Below are 21,457 nucleotides of genomic sequence, written 5' to 3'. Positions count from 1 at the left end.
GGTTTAAATCATCAGAATTCTATCCCATTTAATTACTTTTAAAGTGCTTCTTTCAACTCTGTGGTGAATGAGTACATAATATAGCCAGCTATATAGCCACAATGATTTGAGCAATTCGGTCTTTTCTCCTAGTGAGATCGGCTTTGGGGAGATAAATGTAAAATAGCCTTGGCCATGTTTATACAGGGTTATCAACCTACTACTTTCTTATTGAAATTATTGGTTAGTACAGCCAAGAACTGCTTGACGGTTTTGGCAGTTAAAACAATTGCTTATGCTTGGCATTAAACAGACAATAATAAGCAACGAACCTAGAGGTAATTCTGGAGAGATGAAAGTTCTTTATCCACTTTGTACTATAAAACACTGCACATAACCGTTTCAAGCCCTCATAACACAGATTTTATGGATTATGGCAAGTCTCTTGTTATAATTGAAGATAATTCCATTTCTTGATAGATCCGATGTCACGATGCTACTTTTTTTCTGGTTACTTTATTTTCTCACCAGCACTTCTTTGATTTGGATTTTTTGATACAAAACTGGAAAAGACGTTTTGTTTGTCTTGTGGGTTAGATAATACCCGACTTCCCTTGGCGGTTAGGTCTATCACATTTCCTCTCTTTTTTTGAAGAGAAAAGGAATCAGGTCAGTCCTTGTATCTTCTGAGAAGAGTCCCTAAGATGTTAGCTAGCATTTTTAGTATGTTTCCTGAATGATGTTCGGTGACATTGCCATGGTCCATATTTTAGCTTCTCATTTGCATGAGGATTATGATGGCATTAGAGCATGTTGGTGCTTTCCCCAAAGGTCAGCTCAGTACTGTGTGTCACTTAGCAGGTATCGAGTCATCAGAGCAAATCACAGATCTTATTGCGCACTGCTGTACACAAGCACTAGGCGCTTATAGACTATTTATGGAAGTTACATTAGCAAGTAAGGGTGTCAGAAGCAAACTTAATTACCAAGTGATTCATATTGATTCACAGCAGAGAGACAGCACTTCATGCTGAGACGCTCAGGAATGTTCCTAGAGATGGTTCCTAGATGGCAGAGTTAGATGGAGAAGCGAGGAGGGGGCAGTTTGGTGCAGCACTGGGGGCTAGCAGACAACCAGTTTGAAGTAGAATTTGCAGACTGCAGAACACTAATAGAAGAAAAATGTCCTTAGGGCTAGAATGTGGAGAATATTGGAGTATCAGGGAATTTGAATTTCCACTTGCATGTTAGCACGGCATCACTGCAGCTTTTGAGCAGAAAGAGTAAATCAAAGTAGCCCTTTCATAAAGAGATGAGTTTACATGAGATGCGAAGAGAATGCATGAGATGCATGAGAGATGCAAGGTACATGACACGGTAAAGCCAAAGAGAAGATTAGGAAGTGAAGGAATGGAGGAGGTAGATTAGTGGTGTGGAAAGAAAAAAGACATATAATATATTTTTTGTTTGTTTGTTTGTTTGTTTTGTTTTGTTTTGTTTTGTCTTTTTGCTATTCTTCGGGGCCGCTTCCACGGCATATGGAGGGTTCCCAGGCTAGGGGTGCGAATCAGAGCTGTAGTCACCGGCCTACGCCAGAGCCACAGCAACGCAGATCCGACCACATCTGCAACCTACACCACAGCTCACAGCATGCCGGATCCTTAACCACTGAGCAAGGGCAGGGACCGAACCCGTAACCTCATGGTTCTAGTCGGATTCGTTAACCTACTGCGCCACGACAGGAACTCCCTATATATGTATTTTTATAAGTAGACTTGCCATTTGGTCCCTTTTTCTCCCATCCTATCTGGTCTCCCTAATACTTATAGGTCCAAAACATGCTATTGTTTCTCTACGCAAAAGCCACCTCCGGGGTGAGATTACATATTCATTGCTTCAACTAAATGGACAGAATGCCTTAAGTAAATATTGGTTTAGAAAACAATGGTCTGTGTCATTTTCTTCTCTGAACCAACAATTCCATATGGCCGAATTGGGTTGGTTTTCTGGATTAGCTTTCCTAGCATAGCATGGTGGGAAGCCACGTCTTAGAGACTCTCATTAAGCCAGAATGTGTTTCCCGAACTCTTTCTCGGCTGGCCTGGGGGGAGTGAAGAGCCCTTGACCCTCAGGGGGCTGGTGGCATAGTCCCAGACAGGGGGAAGAATAACATGACAGCTTAACAACACTCATGCTGAAAACACTGTCACCATTGAAATGACAGTGACGCTTCCCCGAGCTGGTAGGAACAGCAGTGCGTGAAGAACATTCATCCTCAGTCTTGTTCTTCGCCTCAGGCTCTCACGGAATCAGACTCAAATTCAAGACCTCTTTCTGGGCTCTTACACATTCCTCGTCTTTCTCTGCAACAAGCTTCAAGCACAATACCTGCCCAGACCTTTGGCTGTAGTTTGGAAGGGTCTGAAATCTGCTGCATTGTCAATCTTTTTTTTTTTTTTTTTTATCACATCAAGTCATTTGGGGACATTGAATCTCTTTAGGTCTTAAAATACGCAATAGTAATTTATTTTGCAGAAACTGATCAGGAGACAGACGGGAAGCGGTGTTACAAGACACTTTTACCCAGGCCGTGTTTATGACGTGGAGACATAACTGACCCCTGTGTTTCTCTTCCCACGCAGATCGTAGTAACCGCCAGCAGCGGCAGGATTTGAAAACTACCATAATCAGACCATTAGGTAAGGTGATCTCTCTTAAATTTTTGCGTGAGGTAAGACTTCTTTTCAGCTTACCCTAAAGATATTTTTTTTCCTCCTTCCAGGCAGAGACTCTAACTAGTCTGCCCTGTGCTAATCTGTGCACTTTTCCCCCCTTTTTTAATTTTTAAAAATTTGCTAATATGCTTGACTTACAATGCTCCGTCAATTTCTACTGTACAGCAAAGTAACCCAGCTATATATATATATGTGTGTGTATATATATATATATATGTGTGTATATATATATATATATACACATTCTTTTTTCACATTATCCGCCATCATGTTCTATCAAGAATGTAATGAGAAAAGACAGTCTCTTCAGCAACTGGGCTGGGAAAACTGGACAGCTGCATGTAAATCAATGAAATTAAAACACACCCTCACATCGTGCACAAAATACTCTCAACATGGCTTAAAGACTTAAACGTAGGACAAGACACCATCAAACTCCCAGAAGAGAACAGAGGCAAGACATTCCGGATATCAACCGTACAAAAGTTTTCTTAGGCCAGTTCCTTATTTTAAATCCACTCACTCTCCTGTTTCCCCCCCACACATTCTTTTTGTTTCTAAGCAAAAGAAACTAGGTTCTCTCTCCAGCCTTGCATTGTAAATTCTTCCTGTCAATGGGAGCTTTATAATTCATTTTCCTTGAAAAATTATCTCTACAAAAGGCATTCTTGAAAAATAAATCAAATTAATTAAGTGTTGCTTGTTGAGAAGGGATTAGTGAACTTTGGCCTAGTATAAAACATAAAAGCAGGACAGCCTTCATATTTATGGTTATATTCTAACATTTGAAATGTATGTAACCACTTGATATTGGTAACTTTTCACTCCTTATTCAAACCATTCCCTACAAGAGTTACAGTGAAATTGTATGAATCAGGTTTGTTCCTTGTATGGCTTCTTTTAATTTGCTCCTACATCTCTGTTAAAGAGTGGGGTTTTAGGGAGTCTCCCGCCGTGGCTGCAGTGGTTAACGAATCTGACTAGGAACCATGAGGTTGCAGGTTTGATCCCTGGCCTGGCTCAGTGGGTTAAGGATCCGACGTTGCCGTGAGCTGTGGTGTAGGTTGCAGATACAGCTCGGATCCCTTGTTGCTGTGGCTCTGGCGTAGGCCAGCGGCTACAGCTCCGATTGGACCCCTAGCCTGGGAACTCCATATGCCACAGGTGCAGCCATAGAAAAAGGCAAAAAGACAAAAAAAAGGATGGGTTTTATAGTGACAGAATTATGGGTAACTTTCTTTAGGATTGTATGAAGCTCATCATAGCTAGATTTATGTGTATACACACGCAGGCTCACACACGTACATATTATAAAATCAAATGCTCGAGAATTAAGTCCAAAGTACGGAAACAAAAAAGTTATTAGCTCGTATGTATACTTTTGAAAAATGTGTCCAGATTGTTACGCACTTTGCTTGGGGGGTTGGGGGGGGTTCATTTCTTCCTCCTTTAGTCATTTCACTTTGCCAGTCATTTCACTACAGCTGTCTTTCTAAACAGGCTCCATTCACATCAGAGTCCCCACACTGTCCCAGTTATCTTGGAAACCAATGATTAAAGAAAAGAAAGAGGGGTGATGATGGGGAAAGGGGAACGTACATTCTGGCTTTTTTTTTTTTTTTTCTCCACCATTCTGTTTACATTTAAGTCAGACAGTTTCTTTAGACCCTGGGCACATAGAACAAATTCTTATTTCCATGACCGGATTAGAGGATTAGAGGTACAGAGGGAGCTAAGAAGTGTTGGGCCTCAGCCTGCAGGGAAGCAAGGCAGGGGTGACTTGACAGCTATATTGAGCATAGAGGCTGAGGCCAAGGAGCAGAGCAGAAGCCTCATAAATGGACCAGGCAGACTTAGACCAGTCAGAAAGAATTCAGTGGTTATGAGTTTCTTATATAAACAGTGGCCTTGGATTTTTTTTTTTTTTTTTTTTAAGGGCTGTATCCAAGGCACATGGAAGTTCCCAGGTTAGGGGGATGAGTTGGAGCTATAGCTGGCAGCCTACCTCATAGCTCACCGCCATGCTGGTTCTTAACCCACTGAGCAAGGCCGGGGATTGAACCTGTGTCCTCGTGGATACTGGTCAGGTTCATTACGCGAGCCACAGTGGGAGCTCCGGGATCCTCTATGAGGAGTTCAAGAGAGAAAGGCCTGGGTGATTGCTTTGGAGAAAGAAATGAATTTTAGAAATCTCTCAAGTGCTGCATCCTGCCCCAGAAGTGAAGGGGTTTGGGCATGTCTAATCTCAAATCTAATTTCAAATCTAAAGTAATATCTGCCCTTCCTCCCCTGATGCTCACCTCCAACCTCAGACACTTTTGACCATTAATTGACTTTCATGAGGTTTTTTTTTTTTCTTTTTTTCTTTTTCATTTCCCCATAAGGGCTTCTTTGCTCTTAAAATCTCAGAAACATAGATGCTGACATGAGTGGAGTGAATCACAGGAAGATCCAAGGCCGGGAGCGGGGTGAGCAGGGAGGGGGTGGCCGAGCATAGACCTTCTGCATAAAATTTAAGGAGGCACCCAAAAAGCCTCCGCAATTACATTCGTCTGCCAAGACTGCCGGAACACAGTACCACAAACTGAGGGGCTTAAACAGCGGAAGGTTAATTGCCTTGCAGTTCTAGAGGCTAGAGCCCACGATCAAGGTGTAGGCAAGCCATGCGCCCTCGAAGGACAGAGAGAGGCTCTTTCCAAGCGTCTCTGCAGCCTTGTAGTTCTAGGCTTGTGGCAGCGTAACTCCAATCTCCCTTGGCATTTCCCTGCGTGAATGCCTGTCTCCGTCCAAACGTCATGTCACCTTTATATACGGATACAGTCATATTGGATTAAGGGCCCACTGTGCCAGTATGATCTCATCTTATATCTGCAATGACCCTATATTCAAATAAGGTCATATTCTGGGAGTGCCTTTTGTGACTCAGTGGGTTAAGATCCTGACCAATATCTATGAGGATGCAGGTTCGATCCCTGGCCTCCCCTCAGTAGGTTAAGGATCCCAGTGTTGCCGTGAGCTGTGGTGTAGGTTGCAGATGCAACTTGGACCTGGCATTGCGTGGCTGTGTGTAGGCCAGCAGCTGTAGTTCCGATTCGATCCCTAGCCTGGGAACCTCCATATGCCTCGGGTGTGGCCCTGAAAAATAAATAAATAAATAAAGCAGATGTTTAAAAAAAAGAATCTATGATGAACAAAATAAAAATTTTAAGTGAAGGCAGAATTCAGTGTGATCATATAAATTCAGCGGTCAGGACTGATTTTCAGGTATGTACCCAGTCCACATCCCAGTGAAAGCTTGAAAAGATGCCTAATTGGTAACAGAAGTCCCGAGCCAAGAATGCCCCTTCTTACTCCCCCCAGCTGCCATTCCCTACTCCTGGGACCCCCTTCATCAATTGAACAACTAAGAATTAACCAATTAATTAATTGGACCCACCTGGGGTTCCAGTGGCTAGACTTTTAGAATCTCATTCATCAGAGAGATTTCAGAATGGACCACGCCAGCCAACTAAACATCAGATATTCCAAATGGTCGTAGGTGTTCCAGGGAAAGCCTCTTAATCTCCTTTTTATTTGCTCTGTAATGTAAACATAATGATAGCTGTTTCCCACAAAGGTCATGAGGAAGATCATAATTAAATGCTCAGAAGCGCAGTGCTGCACGGAGAGAAAGGTTGCCAATAACAATTGCAGACCTGTCTAGTGTTGAATTCCAACCATTATCCATCCATCCATCCTCCAGTAGCTTTCCATTCACCCAACACATTTACCACCTGCCTGACACAGTGCTGGACTCTGGGAATAAAATCATGAACAACAAGAATACAGTCCATCCCTGCCTTTATGGAGCTAAACAATCTAGGGGCAGGAGACGGATCTTAAATACATTCACAAATAAGTTTAACATTACACATTGCAGTGCAGGCAGGGGAAGAATTAAATAGGTTAGCTTGAGAGGATCTAGGGGCCAGAATTTAGACCAGGTCTTGAGGAAGTGACCGTTAAGATGGGAATTACTTTAAGCTCATTCGAGGCTCTCAGTTCCCCTGCTAAGAACCCTCGAGCCAAAACTAGTTCCTAATTCTAAGCAAGGCCTATTTAACAGCAGAGGCAATTCTGCTCCGCTGCCATCCTCTAAGTAATAAAGCAGGGCACTCTCCTTCGGCCAGATAAGAGTAAAGATGGTTTGCTGGCGTGTCTGAGGCTTGCGGAAGGGACAGGCTTGGGCTTTTGAACCTTCTAGCTCAGCTTTTATGTCAACGAAAATGATGACCATCCAACAGTGCAAGGAATCTCTTGCAATCTTGGTGCAGCTACTGAGAATTTTAGAGGAGAAAATGTGGAGGCATCCATGTGGAGGGAGAGCAAGCCGGAGAAATGGAGTAGTATTACAGTAAGGATAAAAAATTCAGTGAAAGCAAAGACCCATAAAGAAGATTCCGGAAGTGTTTTATTTTAATTCAAAAAGTGGAAGTGTTCCCACTGTGGCTTCAATGGGTTAAGAACCTGACATAGTGTCTGTGAGGAGGTGAGTTCGATCCCTGGCCTCGATCAGTGGGTTAAGGATCTGGCATTGCTGCAGCTGTGGTATGGGTCACAGACATGGCTCAGATCCGGTGTTGCTGTGACTGTGGCGTAGGCTGGCAGCTGCAGCTCTGATTCGACCCCTAGCCTGGGGGAACTTCCGTATGCTGCAGGTGTGACCATTAAAAAAAAAAGAAAAATAGAAATGTACATTCATTTGCCAATCTTTCTGATTAGGGCCTTTCCTTTGAGTATGGATCTACTGATTGGAGTTCCCTGTGATCTTTCCTGCATATATGGTACCCAGCTTCTGTATGTCTCTTCCAATGGAAAGAAAACAAAGCCATGTGAAATTAGCAGAGCCCCAAATCCATCTAGACTTCTTCAGTTTCTTTTTCCAGCCTTTTCCAGCTGTCCTAATTCCACAACAGGTTTTTAGTAACCATTCTATCCTGAGTCTACCCAAAATATTCAACTTAATTTTTATGGAATGCATATTTCTTTCTTCCCGATCCATATTTTATTGCATTACGTAAGATTTAATCAGATTGCATGGTTACAATGATCATACAGTTGGCAACAAACACATCTTGCTCTTGCTAAGCACCCAGCTCAAGAAATGGCAGCAAAGGTTTAAGAGTAGACTAGGGGAGTTCCTATTGTGGCCCAGTGGTAACGAATCTGACTAGTATCCATGAGAGTGTAAGTTCGATCCATGGCCTCGCTCAGTGGGTTAAGGATCCAGCGTCACCATGAGCTGTAGTGTAGTCACAGGCATGGCTCAGGTACGGTATTGCTGTGGCTGTGGTGTAGGCTGACAGCTGTAGCTCTGAGTTGACCCCTAGCCTGGGAACTTCCATGTGCCTCGGGGGTGACCCCAACAAGGAAAAAAAAACGGAAGACGGAGGCCCCAAAGGGTAACGTTCAGCTGGCAAGCATCCAGCATCTTGTAGGGATGGGCCATGAGGTGAGCTGGTGAGCTGGTTAAGCAGAGTTCCTTACGAGAGCTTCTTCTGCAGAAACATTGCTTCGTGTCCACTGAGTGCCCAGTGTTATCTCTTGAGGGTGGGTGGAATATTCAAATCTTTCAAAGTTCTTGAAAGACAGAATCAATTCACAGCTCTCAGGGATAATAACTTTGTGGTCCCACCTAAAACACAAGAGGCCATTATCTTCTCATCCCCCTTCAAGGCTGAGATTCTGGACAAAGAAATAACATGAGAGAAAGCATTTCTTTTCCCCTTTAGTTGCCTTTGCAGAAAGCTAATTTCTAAGTGTGCCCTCCTGCCGCCATCGGTTGATGTTTTCAGAGCGCCCATTTCTTCACCTTTTTGTCTTCCAGCCAGAGCACCTGCTAAGGGTCGGGCTCAGAGTCAGCCCATCCTCTCCCCTGGGATGACCCTGGGTTGCCCGGCTTCTCTGAGCCAACCACTGGTGGCTGCTCCGTCTCTATCCGCGTCACCCCGGACCATCGCTCTTGAGCTGCGGGGCTCCTGGCGTCCCGCCTGACGTGCTGTGTCCTTTCCTTCTGCTGCCATCTGCCCTCTGTGCTGCCTGGCTCTTTTACCTTTGCCTGGCTTCTCACTTGATGCCAGTCTTGACCCCCTCTTGCTGTTCACATATGCTCTGATGGCCCTTGTCCACCTGTTCCTATTTTACCTTCTAAACAGGTAATAAATGCACATGGTTAAAAAAAAATCAAAACCGTGCAAAAAGGTATAGAGTTAGATGTCTTGCTTTCAGCTCTGCCCCCATCCACTCCATCCTCTGCTCCCTTCCCTTATGCTATGGGGAAATACTTTTATTAGTTTCCTATGTATGCTCTCACAATTCTCTTTTTTTTTTTTTTTTTTTGTCTTTTTGGCTCTTTTTAGGCTGCACACACAGCATATGGAGGTTCCCAGGCTAGGGGTCTAATCAGAGCTGTAGCTGCCAACCTACACCACAGCCACAGCAACACCGGATCTGAGCCGTGTCTGTGACCTACACCACAGCTAGTGGTAACGCCGGATCCTTAACCCACTGAACGAGGCCAGGGATCAAACCCGCAACCTCATGGTTCCTAGTCGGATTTCTTTCCACTGCACCATGATGGGAACTCCCAGAATTCTTTTAATTCACATACAAAAAAAATAAATAAATAAGAAAAAAGAAAAAACCCATTCTCCTCAACTTGGATAAAAAGTGCATTGATTCAAAGTTCCCTTGTGGCGCCGTGGGTTAAGTATCCACTGTTGTCACTGCAGCAGCCTAGGTTGCTGCTGTGGTGTATGTTCAGTCCCTGGCCTGGGAACTTCCACATGCTGCAGGCTCGGCCAAAAAAAAGGATGTATGTTGTTCTGCTCTTTCGCTTTTATTTTTTTCACTTAGCAATGTACTTGAGGGAGTTCTCCAGGTGAGAACACGGAGCCCTTTGCCCAGGAGCTCTTGGAAAGATGTGGGCACCAGTCCTCAGTGACGGACACCTGGAGTTTTCCAGTCTTGGGAATATAAGCAATGCTGCAAGGAATAACTTCGTGCATTTTTTCATGCCTACCCATTTCTTTCCCCTATTTTCCTTCCTGATCCTTCACGTCTTTCAGGACAAGGCAGACTTCCAACACATCACCTGCACTAGCTTTTCATCTTTGGCCAAGCCCTTTGACCTTGCTGTGGCCTCCTGCTAACTCTGAATTTGACCTCAGTTCTTACCTGATAGGTTTTTTTTTGTTTGTTTGTTTGTTTGTTTTGGCTTTTTGGCTTTTTGGCTTTTTGCCATTTCTAGGGCCGCTCCTGTGGCCTATGGAGGTTCCCAGGCTAGGGATCTAATCAGAGCTGTAGCCACCAGCCTACACCAGAGCCACAGCAACGCGGGATTCGAGCTGCGTCTGCAACCTATACCACAGCTCACGGCAATGCTGGATCCTTTAACCCACTGAGCAAGGGCAGGGATCGAACCCACAACCTCATGGTTCCTAGTCGGATTTGTTAACCACTGAGCCACGTCGGGAACTCCTGATAGGATATGTTTTTATTTTCCTACACCTCCACCTTCTACTCAATCAACAAGTTTTCTTTTTTCCTTTCAGAGCAAAATGCTTCCAGTTAAGATTAGCAATTCCAAATAATTCCGGGGATGCTAAACAAGTCACAATATCAATAGCCGGCCTGTACTGAATTCTTATGATGGTCCGGGCACTGCCACTGGATGCTACATGTTGTTACATCTACTTAATTCTCGTACCAACCCAGTAAGAGAGGAAGTTTCATTTTACTAATGAGAAAACTAAGTCTCAGAGAGGTTAAGCAACGGATCCAAGGTCACACAGCTGGTAAATTACAGAGTTGGGATCCTAGCCTAAGCCTGCCTGACCCCACTGTGATCCCATCTTCTAGAACTCAAGAGTAAAGGGTTGGTATATGTGTGACTGGGTCACTTTACTGTGTGGCAGAAATTGGCATGACGCTGTAAATCAACCGTACTTAAATTTAAAAAATATAAAAAATGGATTGTAAAAAAAATAAAATAATGCCACTGAGGGGAGAAAACAGTGGTTGTAGACATGAATGTTTAAGGTGTACTAATGAACCTTTTTTTTTTTTTTTGTCTTTTGTCTTTTTTAGGGCTGCACCTGCAGCATATGGAGGTTCCCAGGCTAGGGGTCGAATCAGAGCTGTAGCTGCCAACCTACACCACAGCCACAGCAACGCCAGATCCAAGCCGCATCTCCAACCTACACCACAGCACACGGCAGTGCCGGATCCTTAACCCACTGAGTGAGGCCAGGGATCAAACCTGCAAGCTCATGGTTCCTAGTTGGATTTATTTCCGATGCACCACGATGGGAACTCCTGAACCTTTAAATAAGAGAGTTTGTTTGACTAATTGTAATCAACCTTTTTTTTTTTTTTTTTTTTTGTCTTTTTGGCCACCCTGTGGCATATAGAGTTCCCAGGCCAGGAATCAGATCTGAGCCACAGCTACAACCCAAGCCACAGCTGAGGCAACACCAGATCCTTAACCCACTGTGCCAGGCCTGGGATTGAACCTGCGTCCCAGGCCTCCCAGGACGCCACTGATCCTATTGCCCCACTGTAGGAACTCCTGTAGTTAACCTTTTAATATAGTAAAACAGGATATTTTTCTGGGAAAAAAAAAGGGGGGGTGTAAAGGGTTTGTGAAAATTTGGGGGTTTTTAAGTCAAGGAGAGTCAATGAAAGTGTCTTTAAAAAAATCTGTTCAGACCCAAAATTCTCTTAATCCTTTGTCTCTAGCTTCCGTGAAGATTTCCATTATAATGACACCGATGGATACTTCATTATTGGGGGGAGCAGGTATGTGGCCGGCATTGAAGGGTTTTTTGGACCCCTGAAGTACTATCGTCTCCATGCTCTGCACCCTGCTCAGGTGAGCCCTGGAGCCGGGTGGTGGCGGGGGGGAGGTGGCAGTGGGGACCAAGGAGTTTGAGTTTTCAAGTGCTCGTGGGTGATGGGCACGTGGCTCGGGGACACTCAGCCCAGTCCAGTGCAAACAAAAGATCTATCCAAGCCTGACTTCCCATCAGCTCTGTCACAAACATAATTAATATGGAGCCTTTCCCCCCAGCAAATGGGATAATAGATTTTCTGTGAACATTTGGTTCATTTAGTACTCATAAAATGGAAACCATTTACTTCCTCTGTTTTAATAACTAGTAGCTTAATTATAGAGTAGATTTTTATCAGGCTGTTGCCTATCCAGTGATTAAGCTAATGAAAGGAGAGAATCTTAGTTATTTGGTAAAGCTTCTTTTATACGCTCTTATTTAAAGTATCAGAAGAGGAGACATTCCAGCAAATTAGAATCTTGGCTCTGCTTGCTGCTCTCTCCAGAAACGCGGGCCTTTGGCTCCCACTGGGTGGGTGAGCTGTGGGGTGCGGTAGAGGTCACATAGGGCTTTGTAGTCAGAACTGAATTCTCATATCCAAAAGCCACTCACAGGGAGTTGCTGCTGTGGCTCAGCAGTAACAAACCTGACTAGCATCCCTGAGGATGCGGGTTGGATCCCTGGTCTCGCTCAGTGGGTTGGGGATCCGGCCTTGCAGTGAGTTCTGGTGTAGGTCACAGACATGGTTTGGATCCCGCATTGCTGCGGCTGTGGCATAGGCGGGCAGCTGCAGCCCCAATTTGACCCCTACCTAGCCTGGGAACTTCCACCCGCTTCAGTTGCAGCCTTAAAAAGAAAAAAAAGAAAAAAAAAAAAAAAAGCCACTCACAGACAGAATGGAATCATCCAGCTCCAGGCCAGCTCCAGCGGGGCTGGTGGACAGAGGAACCTTCACTTGGTTGCTTTTCGTGTCTTGGGAAGATCACTGGATACCTAAAAAAGGGACATTTTTTCGTTCCCGGGACCTTCTGGGGTTTGTTCTGGGAAAAGCAGGAGTCACTAGGCAAAGTCAATTAGGAAAAATGGGGGCACCTTATCACCATGGGTCACCTTAGAGCCCCTGTTGAGAGACTTCAGTAAAAGGAAAAAAAGTGAAATTCATGTATTCATTTGTGCAACAGATACTTAATAATCACCTAGTATGTACCAGGCTCTGTGCAAGATGCTGGGACATCCAAGATTAATAGCATGAGAAGTACATACATACATATATATAAATACACATGTACGTACATCACATGCATATGCATAGATATACATATTGATATGTAAAAAACACAAAACAAACCTTTCTAAGAATACAGATTGTTGATACAGTTCAGTGTATTCTGATATTTTGTGTCCTGCTTTATAAAAAATAAAATCACTGCTGGCTACACACCGCTGAAGTAATTTCACGACCCTCCAATGGATCACAACCTGCATTTTGAAAACCACTGAGTTGAGACAAGGCGTCTGCTCATGAGGAATTCCCTGCCTGGATCTTAAACACATAAGTCATGAAAGAATAGGGTACCTAGAGTTCCTGTCGTGGCTCAGTGGTTAACGCATCCGACTAGGAACCATGAGGTTGCGGGTTTGATCCCTGGCCTTGCTCAGTGGGTTAAGGCAGCTCAGTGGGTTGCCGTGAGCTGTGGTGTAGGTTGCAGACCCAGCTCGGATCTAGTGTTTGTGTGGCTCTGGCATAGGCCAGCGGCTACAGCTCCAATTAGAGCCCTAGCCTGGGAACCTCCAGATGCCGCTGGTGCAGCCCTAAAAAGACACACACACACACAAAAAGAAGAAGAATAGGGTACATGCTTTAGTTCAGACCTGAGCACAGTGTTGGGAGGGCCCAGATGGGATCCTCTGTGTGAGTCCACATGTGAGGGCGGGGTGGGCTGTTAGGGAGGCAGCCCTGAAGTGATGACCTTGGATCTGGCTCTTGGAGGTTGAACAAGAACCTTCCAAGCACAAGAAAGGGGGAGGAGGGCTTCCAGGCAGCAGGCACAGCCCGGGTAGACGTGGAGTCTGTTGGGAACTCAGGGGAGATGAATGTCGTTTTCTGGGGACAGCATGCAGCAGCGAGGAGAAGAGGATGGAGGCCCGGTGCCTGGGAAATCCTGACATTTAAGAAGCTCTGCAGAGGAGATGCCACAAAAGGAAGCTGGAGGGAAGCGATCCGAGCCGGCCGGTCCTTGAATTACGAGCAACCCCTTCCTTTGAGAATCTAGAGCAGATGACCTGTGTACAAACAGGCCACCTGCTGATATCAGTGGGGGAAGGAAATCCATTTGACCGTCACCTCATAGGCATCCATGGGGGTTTGATAACAGTTGTTGTTCATTCTGTTTTCTTGCCTGCTTGTAGATTTTCAATCCCCTCCTTGAGAAGCAACTTGCTGAGCAAATCAAGTTATATTATGAAAGATGTGGAGAGGTTCAAGAAATTGTGTCTGTGTATACATCCACCGTACAGCAGGGGAGCGGGAGGCCAGAAGCATGTAAGTATTGAGCCTCAGGTGAGCCGTTTTTAGCTCTGGGCCTTTGTATCAACACCTTTGGCTTCTTTCTAAGGGGTTGAAATAGAACATATGTGTCTTGACCAATGGGGACAAGTGTGACCTCCCCAGATGGATGCAAATGAAAGTATACATACCTTCCACCTGGATCCCAACGGGCCCACCCACCAGCAAGAACCCAAACCTGCCTTGTAGCTTCAACCAGCCGTAATTTAGTTTAAGAATATAAATGCGAGTGTTTTGAGCCTCAAATTACATTATCCCCATCCGTAATGGGATCTCGGGCCAGTCTAAGAAAATAGAAATGAATTGGAAAATAAATTAATCATTAGAAATGTTTCCCCATCGGTGCACTTTTGTCTTGGACCATTAATATCTGAATATTAGCTTTCAGAAACGTTGAACAATGACTTTGTTGTTTGGCGCTGGCTTTTATTTTTTGAATCCTTGAAATTGACTCATTCCGGAAGACATGGGTAATTCTTCAACAGAAGGAATGAAGTGCAAACAGACCGCTTTCATGCCTGCCCATATTTGCACAGACATCCTCTCATTCACACGGAGAATGTATCTGCTCTAAAATTCATCCCATCCTGGAGTTCCCCTTGTGGTGCCGTGGTTAACGAATCCGACTAGGAACCATGAGGTCAAGGGTTCGATCCCTGGCCTCGCTCAGTGGGTTAAACAATCCGGTGATGCCCTGAGCTGTGGTGTAGGTTCCAGACGGGGCTTGGATCCCACGTTGCTGTGGCTCTGGCATAGGCCGGTGGCTACAGCTCCAATTAGACCCCTAGCCTGGGAACCTCCACATGCCGCGGGAGCGGCCCTAGAAAAGACAAAAAATAAATAAATCAAATAAAATACAATTCATCCCATCCTGTCTTCCAGTGTTCCAGCTTGGATCTAGCACTTGTAAATTTCTCTGGCGATAGATCTTCTTGCATGATATGGTGGCACTAGAGTTAGTCACATATGTTCCTTCTGAGAGCGAAATTCCTATGGGCCCTTTGCCATCAGCAAAAGTGAATTGAGTGTTTGAATCCTGCTTAAATAGCTCAACATCTCCAGAGCCCGAACTCCCCGTTCCAGGCCGTGGAGGGAGGGCTGCGTTTTGGACACACCCCATTCTGATATAGGGTTCACATTGAACGGTCCTAGGAAGCGATTAGAGATGGTGATGGGTGAGCGTAGAAAGGCCACTCTTCCGCAGTTTAAGAAGAGGCTCTACTATTCCCCCAGCTGTCGCTCTCACCGCTGAATCATCCAGAAAATATGATGCTGTCAGAAGAGGGGGAAGGTGTATAGGAATAGTAATATTGCAGACAGGAAAGAAACTGATTTTGATAGCTGATGTAATTTCAGGAGAGATACCCGGAGTCGGAAGGCCAGTCTTGCATGCTGATCCGTTTGGTGGCATTGGGGAGATTTTTCTAACATCTTCTACTGCCTGGCCTCCCTGGGGGTCCCTGTGCTTCGCTCCTCGGCTCACGCTGCCAACAAAATGGCCTAGATATTGGCCTCCTGGGGACCAGTCCGAGGCCAGCTGCTCATTCTGTAGAATTATTCAACAGCTATCAGCAACGTTGGCACACGTCCCTCGGACTTGGCTTTGAATTTGTGACCTGAAGGGTAGAGGCAGGGTAGCCAATTTCAAATCCCTGACGCACCTGAACCAAACCAACCTCCAGTAACGTTAAGTCTGACCTTTGACTTCTAGTTCCTCTTAAAAGAAGGGGTTTAAAGAGGTGGGACTTTGGCTTTTAAAAATAAGAGGAACGGTGTCTTATGTTACCCTTGCCCGTAGGCGGCCTCCGGAATTCCTACCTGGACCTGCAGCGCAGATACGGGAGGCCCTCGACGTGCAGAGCCTTCCCCTGGGAGAAGGAGCTGAGAGCCAGGCACCGGAGCTTGTTCCAGGCCTTGCTGGAGATGGGGTTGGTGACAGGTAATTGGGTCGGTGCCTCGCCTTTGGACGCTGGTTAGAAAGGTCCTTGGTTTTCTGCCTACCCTCAGCCTCGTTGGTGATTTATGCCTCAAAGTTATTTTTAACCCTAGTGTTCCAGCTTAATTTCAGATTTAAATTCTGCCCTTGTATGTCCACAGCTTTCAGTATATCTGTGCACATTTCCAACACCAAATACAGAAACTTAGGTTTAGGAATCACTTGAGCAGTTCTTTTTTTTTTTTTTTTGCCTTTTCTTGAGCCACTCCCACGGCATATGGAGGTTTCCAGGCTAGGGGTCGAATCAGAGCTGTAACCACTGGCCTACGCCAGAGCCACAGCAACACTGGATCCGAGCTGCGTCTGTGACCCACACCACAGCTCACGGCAACGCTGGATCCTTAACCCACTGGGCAAGGCCAGGGATCGAACCCACAGCCTCATGGTTCCTAGTCGGATTCGTTAACCACTGAGCCCCAACGGGAACTCCTTGAGCAGTTCTTTACTTAAAGCCAAGGCAACACGCAAAACAGCTGGCAGCAAGAGCTGGCCCCCAAATGTGATTGCCTCAACCTACACATTGCTGTCCATTAAAATTAGTTAGCATTATCTAAAAACTTGTATGAAAATGCACATTTTTTTCTGGAAAAAGTTAAAAGATCTGGCAACCCTGGGCCCCCCGTTCCTGAGGGGTCGCAATCCCAGAGGTGGGCGGTTGGCCCAGGCGTGCTCTGTCCATCCGCAGCCCCCGCTGCCTCTCTTTGAGCATCTCCTGCCTGCTTCATTCATAGGCCTCATGTGTCTGGGCCCTCAGGCACTTGAACTTGGGACCCGTGCTTTGAAGTCCACTTTAAGCAGCCTCTCAAGAATCTGTGTATACTTTCCAAATGTGGATGGCTTCTCGAGAAGTCCATTGCAAGTTAGGTTTGCTTAGTAATTAAGTACGCACGGGAGGACCACGAGGGACTCTGAAATGATGTCTGTTAGGAAAAGGAGAGAAGCTGGAGGCGTTCCGCCTGGGGAAGGGAATGGTGAGGAAGGTGATGAGAGCTGTCTTAGGGTGAGTGGCAGCCTATGCAATTCCTGGGCCACATGACCAGACCCTGGAGTTAGGGCAACGCAGAGACTGACTTCATACAAGAACTTCCTAAGAACCGCCGTATCCAGTGGAATAGATTCTCTTCCAAGTAGTGCTTCACCATCTTGAAGGAATTCAAGCCCTACAAGCTATTTCATCTTTGGTTCATTTGCTCTTTGCTGAGTGACCACTCAGTGCCTTGGCTAGACTTCAGAGATAAGGAAAATAACCCAAGGTCCCTGCCCTTGAAGGGCAGACTTGAAAGCAAAGAGAAATGGTAATGCATTTTTTAAAAATAGAAGCTATGGGAGACATGGGCAGAGACACAAAGAAGTGAGGGGTCAGTTCTACTTGGAAGTCTAGAGTGTTTAAGGAAGACTTCCTGGAGGAGGTGACACTGGGATTGATTCTTGATGGGTCGGTTGGTGTCTGCCAGATAAGCAAGGTGAGGGTGAGTATTGCAGGCAGAGTAGAGACAGAGAGGTGGGGATGGCACAGCATTTTTAATGACATGCAGGGGGTTTGGGAAGCAGGAGAGGGCCTGGAGAGTGCTGACTCCAACTCAAGCTCAGACTCTATCCTGAGAATTTTTGGCTTTACCTCGTATGTGACCTGTGGAAGGATTTCAAGTAAGGGGCAGAGGTGTGATTAGATTTAGGTTTTTGAGGTCACTCTTGGAAGCAACAGGAGATTGGGGGAGATGAACTAGAGGATGCAGAGCTGGAAGCAGGAACTAGTCCATTGCGTGGTCCAGGGAGGAGAGGATGCAGGCCTGGATGGGGCAGAAGGATGGAGCCGGAGCCAAAGCATATAACAGGGTTGGCTCTGAGGGACTTCATCACTGCCAGGGTCCTGACAAGGGAGGCCATGTGGAGTCGGGTCTCAGCATAGCCTCTGCAGCCAGGGGACCTGGTTCCAATTGTAACTTAGCACTTACCAGCTGTATGATCTTGGGCAAGCTACTTCATTTCTCTGAGCCTCAGTTTTCTCATCTGCAAAATGGGAATGATAATAGTCTCTCTCTCTCTCTCTCTCTCTCTCTCTCCCCCTTGTGTTGGGTTAAGTTCACTGAGACTCAGGAGAGTATCAGCGCTCAGTAAAGTACATGTAAGCAGCGTTTCTTGACCTTGACACTCCTGACATTTCAGACTGGATAATTCGGTGTGATGAGGGACTGTCCTGTGCATCGTAGAATGTTTAGCTGCATTTCTGATCTCTACTCACGAAACGTCAACACCACTCCCTCCCCTCCCTTGACCCCCCCTTTTAAGTGTGACAACCAAAAGTGTCTCCAGACATTGCCAAGTGTTCCCAAGGAGGCCCAGTCGCCCCCGGTTGAGAATCACTGCCGTATAAGTGTTATACTCTTATTCCCCTGCAGAGACAATTCCCAGGTTTTCGTGGGTCTTCTGGGAGGTGGTGGAGCCACCCCCAAAGACAGGTGGACACAAGAGGGAGATGCATATTGGCAAGTGTAGGCTGAGACCACATCCACCTCAAAGCTGGTCTTACCAGATGTATTTAAATATAGTTGTGCTGATTGGGAACAGGAGTAAATCATTTTCACAAAACATTCTTTTTAGAGCAAATCCTCTTAATAAAGAACGTTTTTGTGTTATTTCCCCAGCTCAGAAGTTTTGTTTATAAGAATTCAGAATGATTTTATTCTCCATGGGGGAGCTGGAAAGGGAGCTAATTTAAAAATCCAAATCACGAGCCCCCATACCTTAAGATTTGTTTGGGCGGGGTGCGCGGACCTGTGTCTGCAACAGAAATACATTCCACTGACCTCTGTTAGGTTTGTGGGGCCCCATCTCTGGTGGGAGAGGGGGGCTAAGAGCCAGGTTTGTCACTTTAGGCTCTGCTGGTGCCCAACCAGCCAGTCCAGTCTTTGTGATGCCAAGTCTGCTTAGGTCAGCGCCAAGGCACGTACCCAGAGGGGCCTCTGCCTCCCGGGGCGCTCAGCCACCTGCATCCTGCCTCTTTCTGCCATTTCCTGGGGATGAGAAGCAGGCGGTGGCGGTGGTGGTGGGGGGCAAATCTCCAAAACTGACCTCAGGCCCCATTCCATTCTGCTTTTGGTCCTGGTACCCATTCTTCTAGTTGACATCGCCTCCCCCCCACCCCCTGCCCGCCGCCCCAGCTCCGGCTCCCGCTCTGGGACTGGGGAGGCTTCTGGCAGTAGAGCTTCCACTCTTCATTAAAATGCATCTCTGCCTGGCACACTGCGCTTGTGCGGGGTAGTCATAGCGTCCTACTGGCTCACCCCGGAGAGAGGTTGGTGTCCTTCCCTGTACCCGGTTTCTAACAATCCTGAAAGAAATGCAGAAAAATTGATTTTGTAAATTGTGGGTTAAAAAAAGAGAGAGAGCGTTTACCTTATTTACTTATTTTACTTTGGGCTCCTGTAAAAAGGAGAGGCGTCAGGGAGTTCCTGTTGCGGCTCAGCGGGTTAAGGATCCGTTGTTGCTGTGAGCTGTGGTGTAGGCCACAGATGTGGCTCGGATCTGGCGTTGCTGCGGCTGTGGCGTAGGCTGGCAGCTGCGGCTCTGATTCGACCCCTAGCCTGGGAACCTCCATATGCCGCAGGTGCAGCCGTAAGGGGGAGGGAAAAAAAAGACTAGTCAGACTGGTGTGACTGTGTGTGTATTCGTGGCCCCTCTGTGAGGGTCTCACTGGTTTTGCAGGGATCTGACCACTCTAGTTAATAGGAACTATGTTTGCATCGTGTTTTCTGAAGCGGGCCTGCCCTGTTCGGTCCTGTTGGCTAGTAGACGTTCCTAGAATGTCCCCATCATATTATGGGTCTCGTATCTGAGATGAGCTACAGGAAGGGGCTCAAGGATCGGATGCAGGCTGCTCGGAATTCCTGCTGTAGGAAGTGCGTAGGTGCCGTAACAGAGATGTGGCCTGTAACCGTGTGACTTCTTTGTCATTCACCTCACAGGCAGGCTTCCAGTCATTCATTCACCAGACAAGTATTGAAGAAGGGGCCCCTGTGAGCCAGGATAGAGCAAAGATGGGGCCGTGTTTTGAATGAGTTACTTAGGCTAAAGGCAAAGAAAAACAGCTCCTGTCATTTCCGCAAAGGGAATTTATTGGTAGGATTATTTTTTTCCGACATTAAAAATATGCATATGACAGTGTGAGACAATGGTGTGTAGTTTCTGGTTCTTTGCGACAGACTCTCTGTTTTCTTGGCAGCATCGTCTCACGTATCCGGCCAACACCACTGCCAGCCCGCTACGCACGTATGTTTTAGACTTGAGCGTTTTCCCCCAAACCTGTGAGATTTTAGATGGATCATCTGCTCTTGCTCAAAGCCAACAATGCCAGAACGTGGCAGGGAGTGTGAAGTCAGAAGCTGGGGCTTCCTCAGCAACCAGTCGGATATCTCTGCATCTTGCCCAGTGAGTCAGGAATGGTCACTGCCTTCTAGTTGTTCTCAAAAGATGAAACTCTGTTTTTCTACTTACAAAAGAGAATCGCCAAATCGGTACACCTTCACTCTTTGCAGGACTGTAATTTTTTTCATTTACTTTTTTATTTTCTGCTTTTTTAGGCCGACACCTGCGGCATATGGAAGTTTCCAGGCTAGCGGTCGAATTGGAGCTGCAGCGGAGGCCACAGCCACAGCCACAGCCACACCAGATTCGAGCTGCATCTGCAACTTCCGCCACAGCTTGAGGCAGCACTGGATCCTTAACCCACTGAGCGAGGCCAGGGATCGAACTTGCATCCTCATGGATACTAGTCAGATTCGCTTCCACTGAGCCACAATGAGAACTCCTTTTTAAAAAAATCTGTGGTAAAATGCGCAGAACAAACATTCCCCGTCGTAACCCTTTCTAAGTTTACTCTTTGGTAGCGTTAAGTACGTTCTCTGAACTCATTAAACCATAACTCGCCATCCTGCCCCCACCCCCCGGTCCCTGGCGACCCCCATTCTACTTCCCGTATCTACCAACTTGACAGTTCTAGGTCCCTCATAGAGTGCATTGCTCCTTATTTGTCTTTTTGTGACTGGCTTATTTCACTGAGCCTCAAGTCCTCAAAGTTCATCCATAGTGTAGCCTGCATCCGAATGCCCTTTCTTTTTTTTTTTTTTTTTTTTTTTTTTTTTTTTTTTAATTTTCTGTTTTTTAGGGCCGCAACCACGGTCTGTGGAAGGTCCCAGGCTAGGGGCTGAATCAGAGCTACAGCTGCCGGCCTACGCCTCAGCCACAGCAACTTGGCATCCGAGCCTCATCTGTGACCCATACCACAGCTCACAGTAACACAGGATCCTCAACC

The 21,457-nt window shown here is 46.2% G+C and overlaps 1 protein-coding gene across 1 annotated transcript in view; it reads left to right on the top strand.

Annotated features, from left to right (window-relative positions):
* The window catches only part of SEL1L3 (SEL1L family member 3), a 115,334-nt gene that overhangs the window by 32,427 nt on the left and 61,450 nt on the right, over nucleotides 1-21,457 (top strand). Inside the window, 5 exon segments of the mRNA XM_021101079.1 lie at nucleotides 2,622-2,647; nucleotides 2,649-2,678; nucleotides 11,493-11,625; nucleotides 13,994-14,126; nucleotides 15,949-16,089. Of these exon segments, the coding sequence (XP_020956738.1) occupies nucleotides 2,622-2,647; nucleotides 2,649-2,678; nucleotides 11,493-11,625; nucleotides 13,994-14,126; nucleotides 15,949-16,089 (463 nt within the window).

This window comes from Sus scrofa, chromosome 8 (genome assembly GCF_000003025.6).
Source record: "Sus scrofa isolate TJ Tabasco breed Duroc chromosome 8, Sscrofa11.1, whole genome shotgun sequence".
NCBI classification, from domain to species: domain Eukaryota; kingdom Metazoa; phylum Chordata; class Mammalia; order Artiodactyla; family Suidae; genus Sus; species Sus scrofa.
The sequence above is the reverse complement of the archived record's forward strand: the minus strand, read 5'-3'. Positions and strand labels throughout refer to the sequence as shown.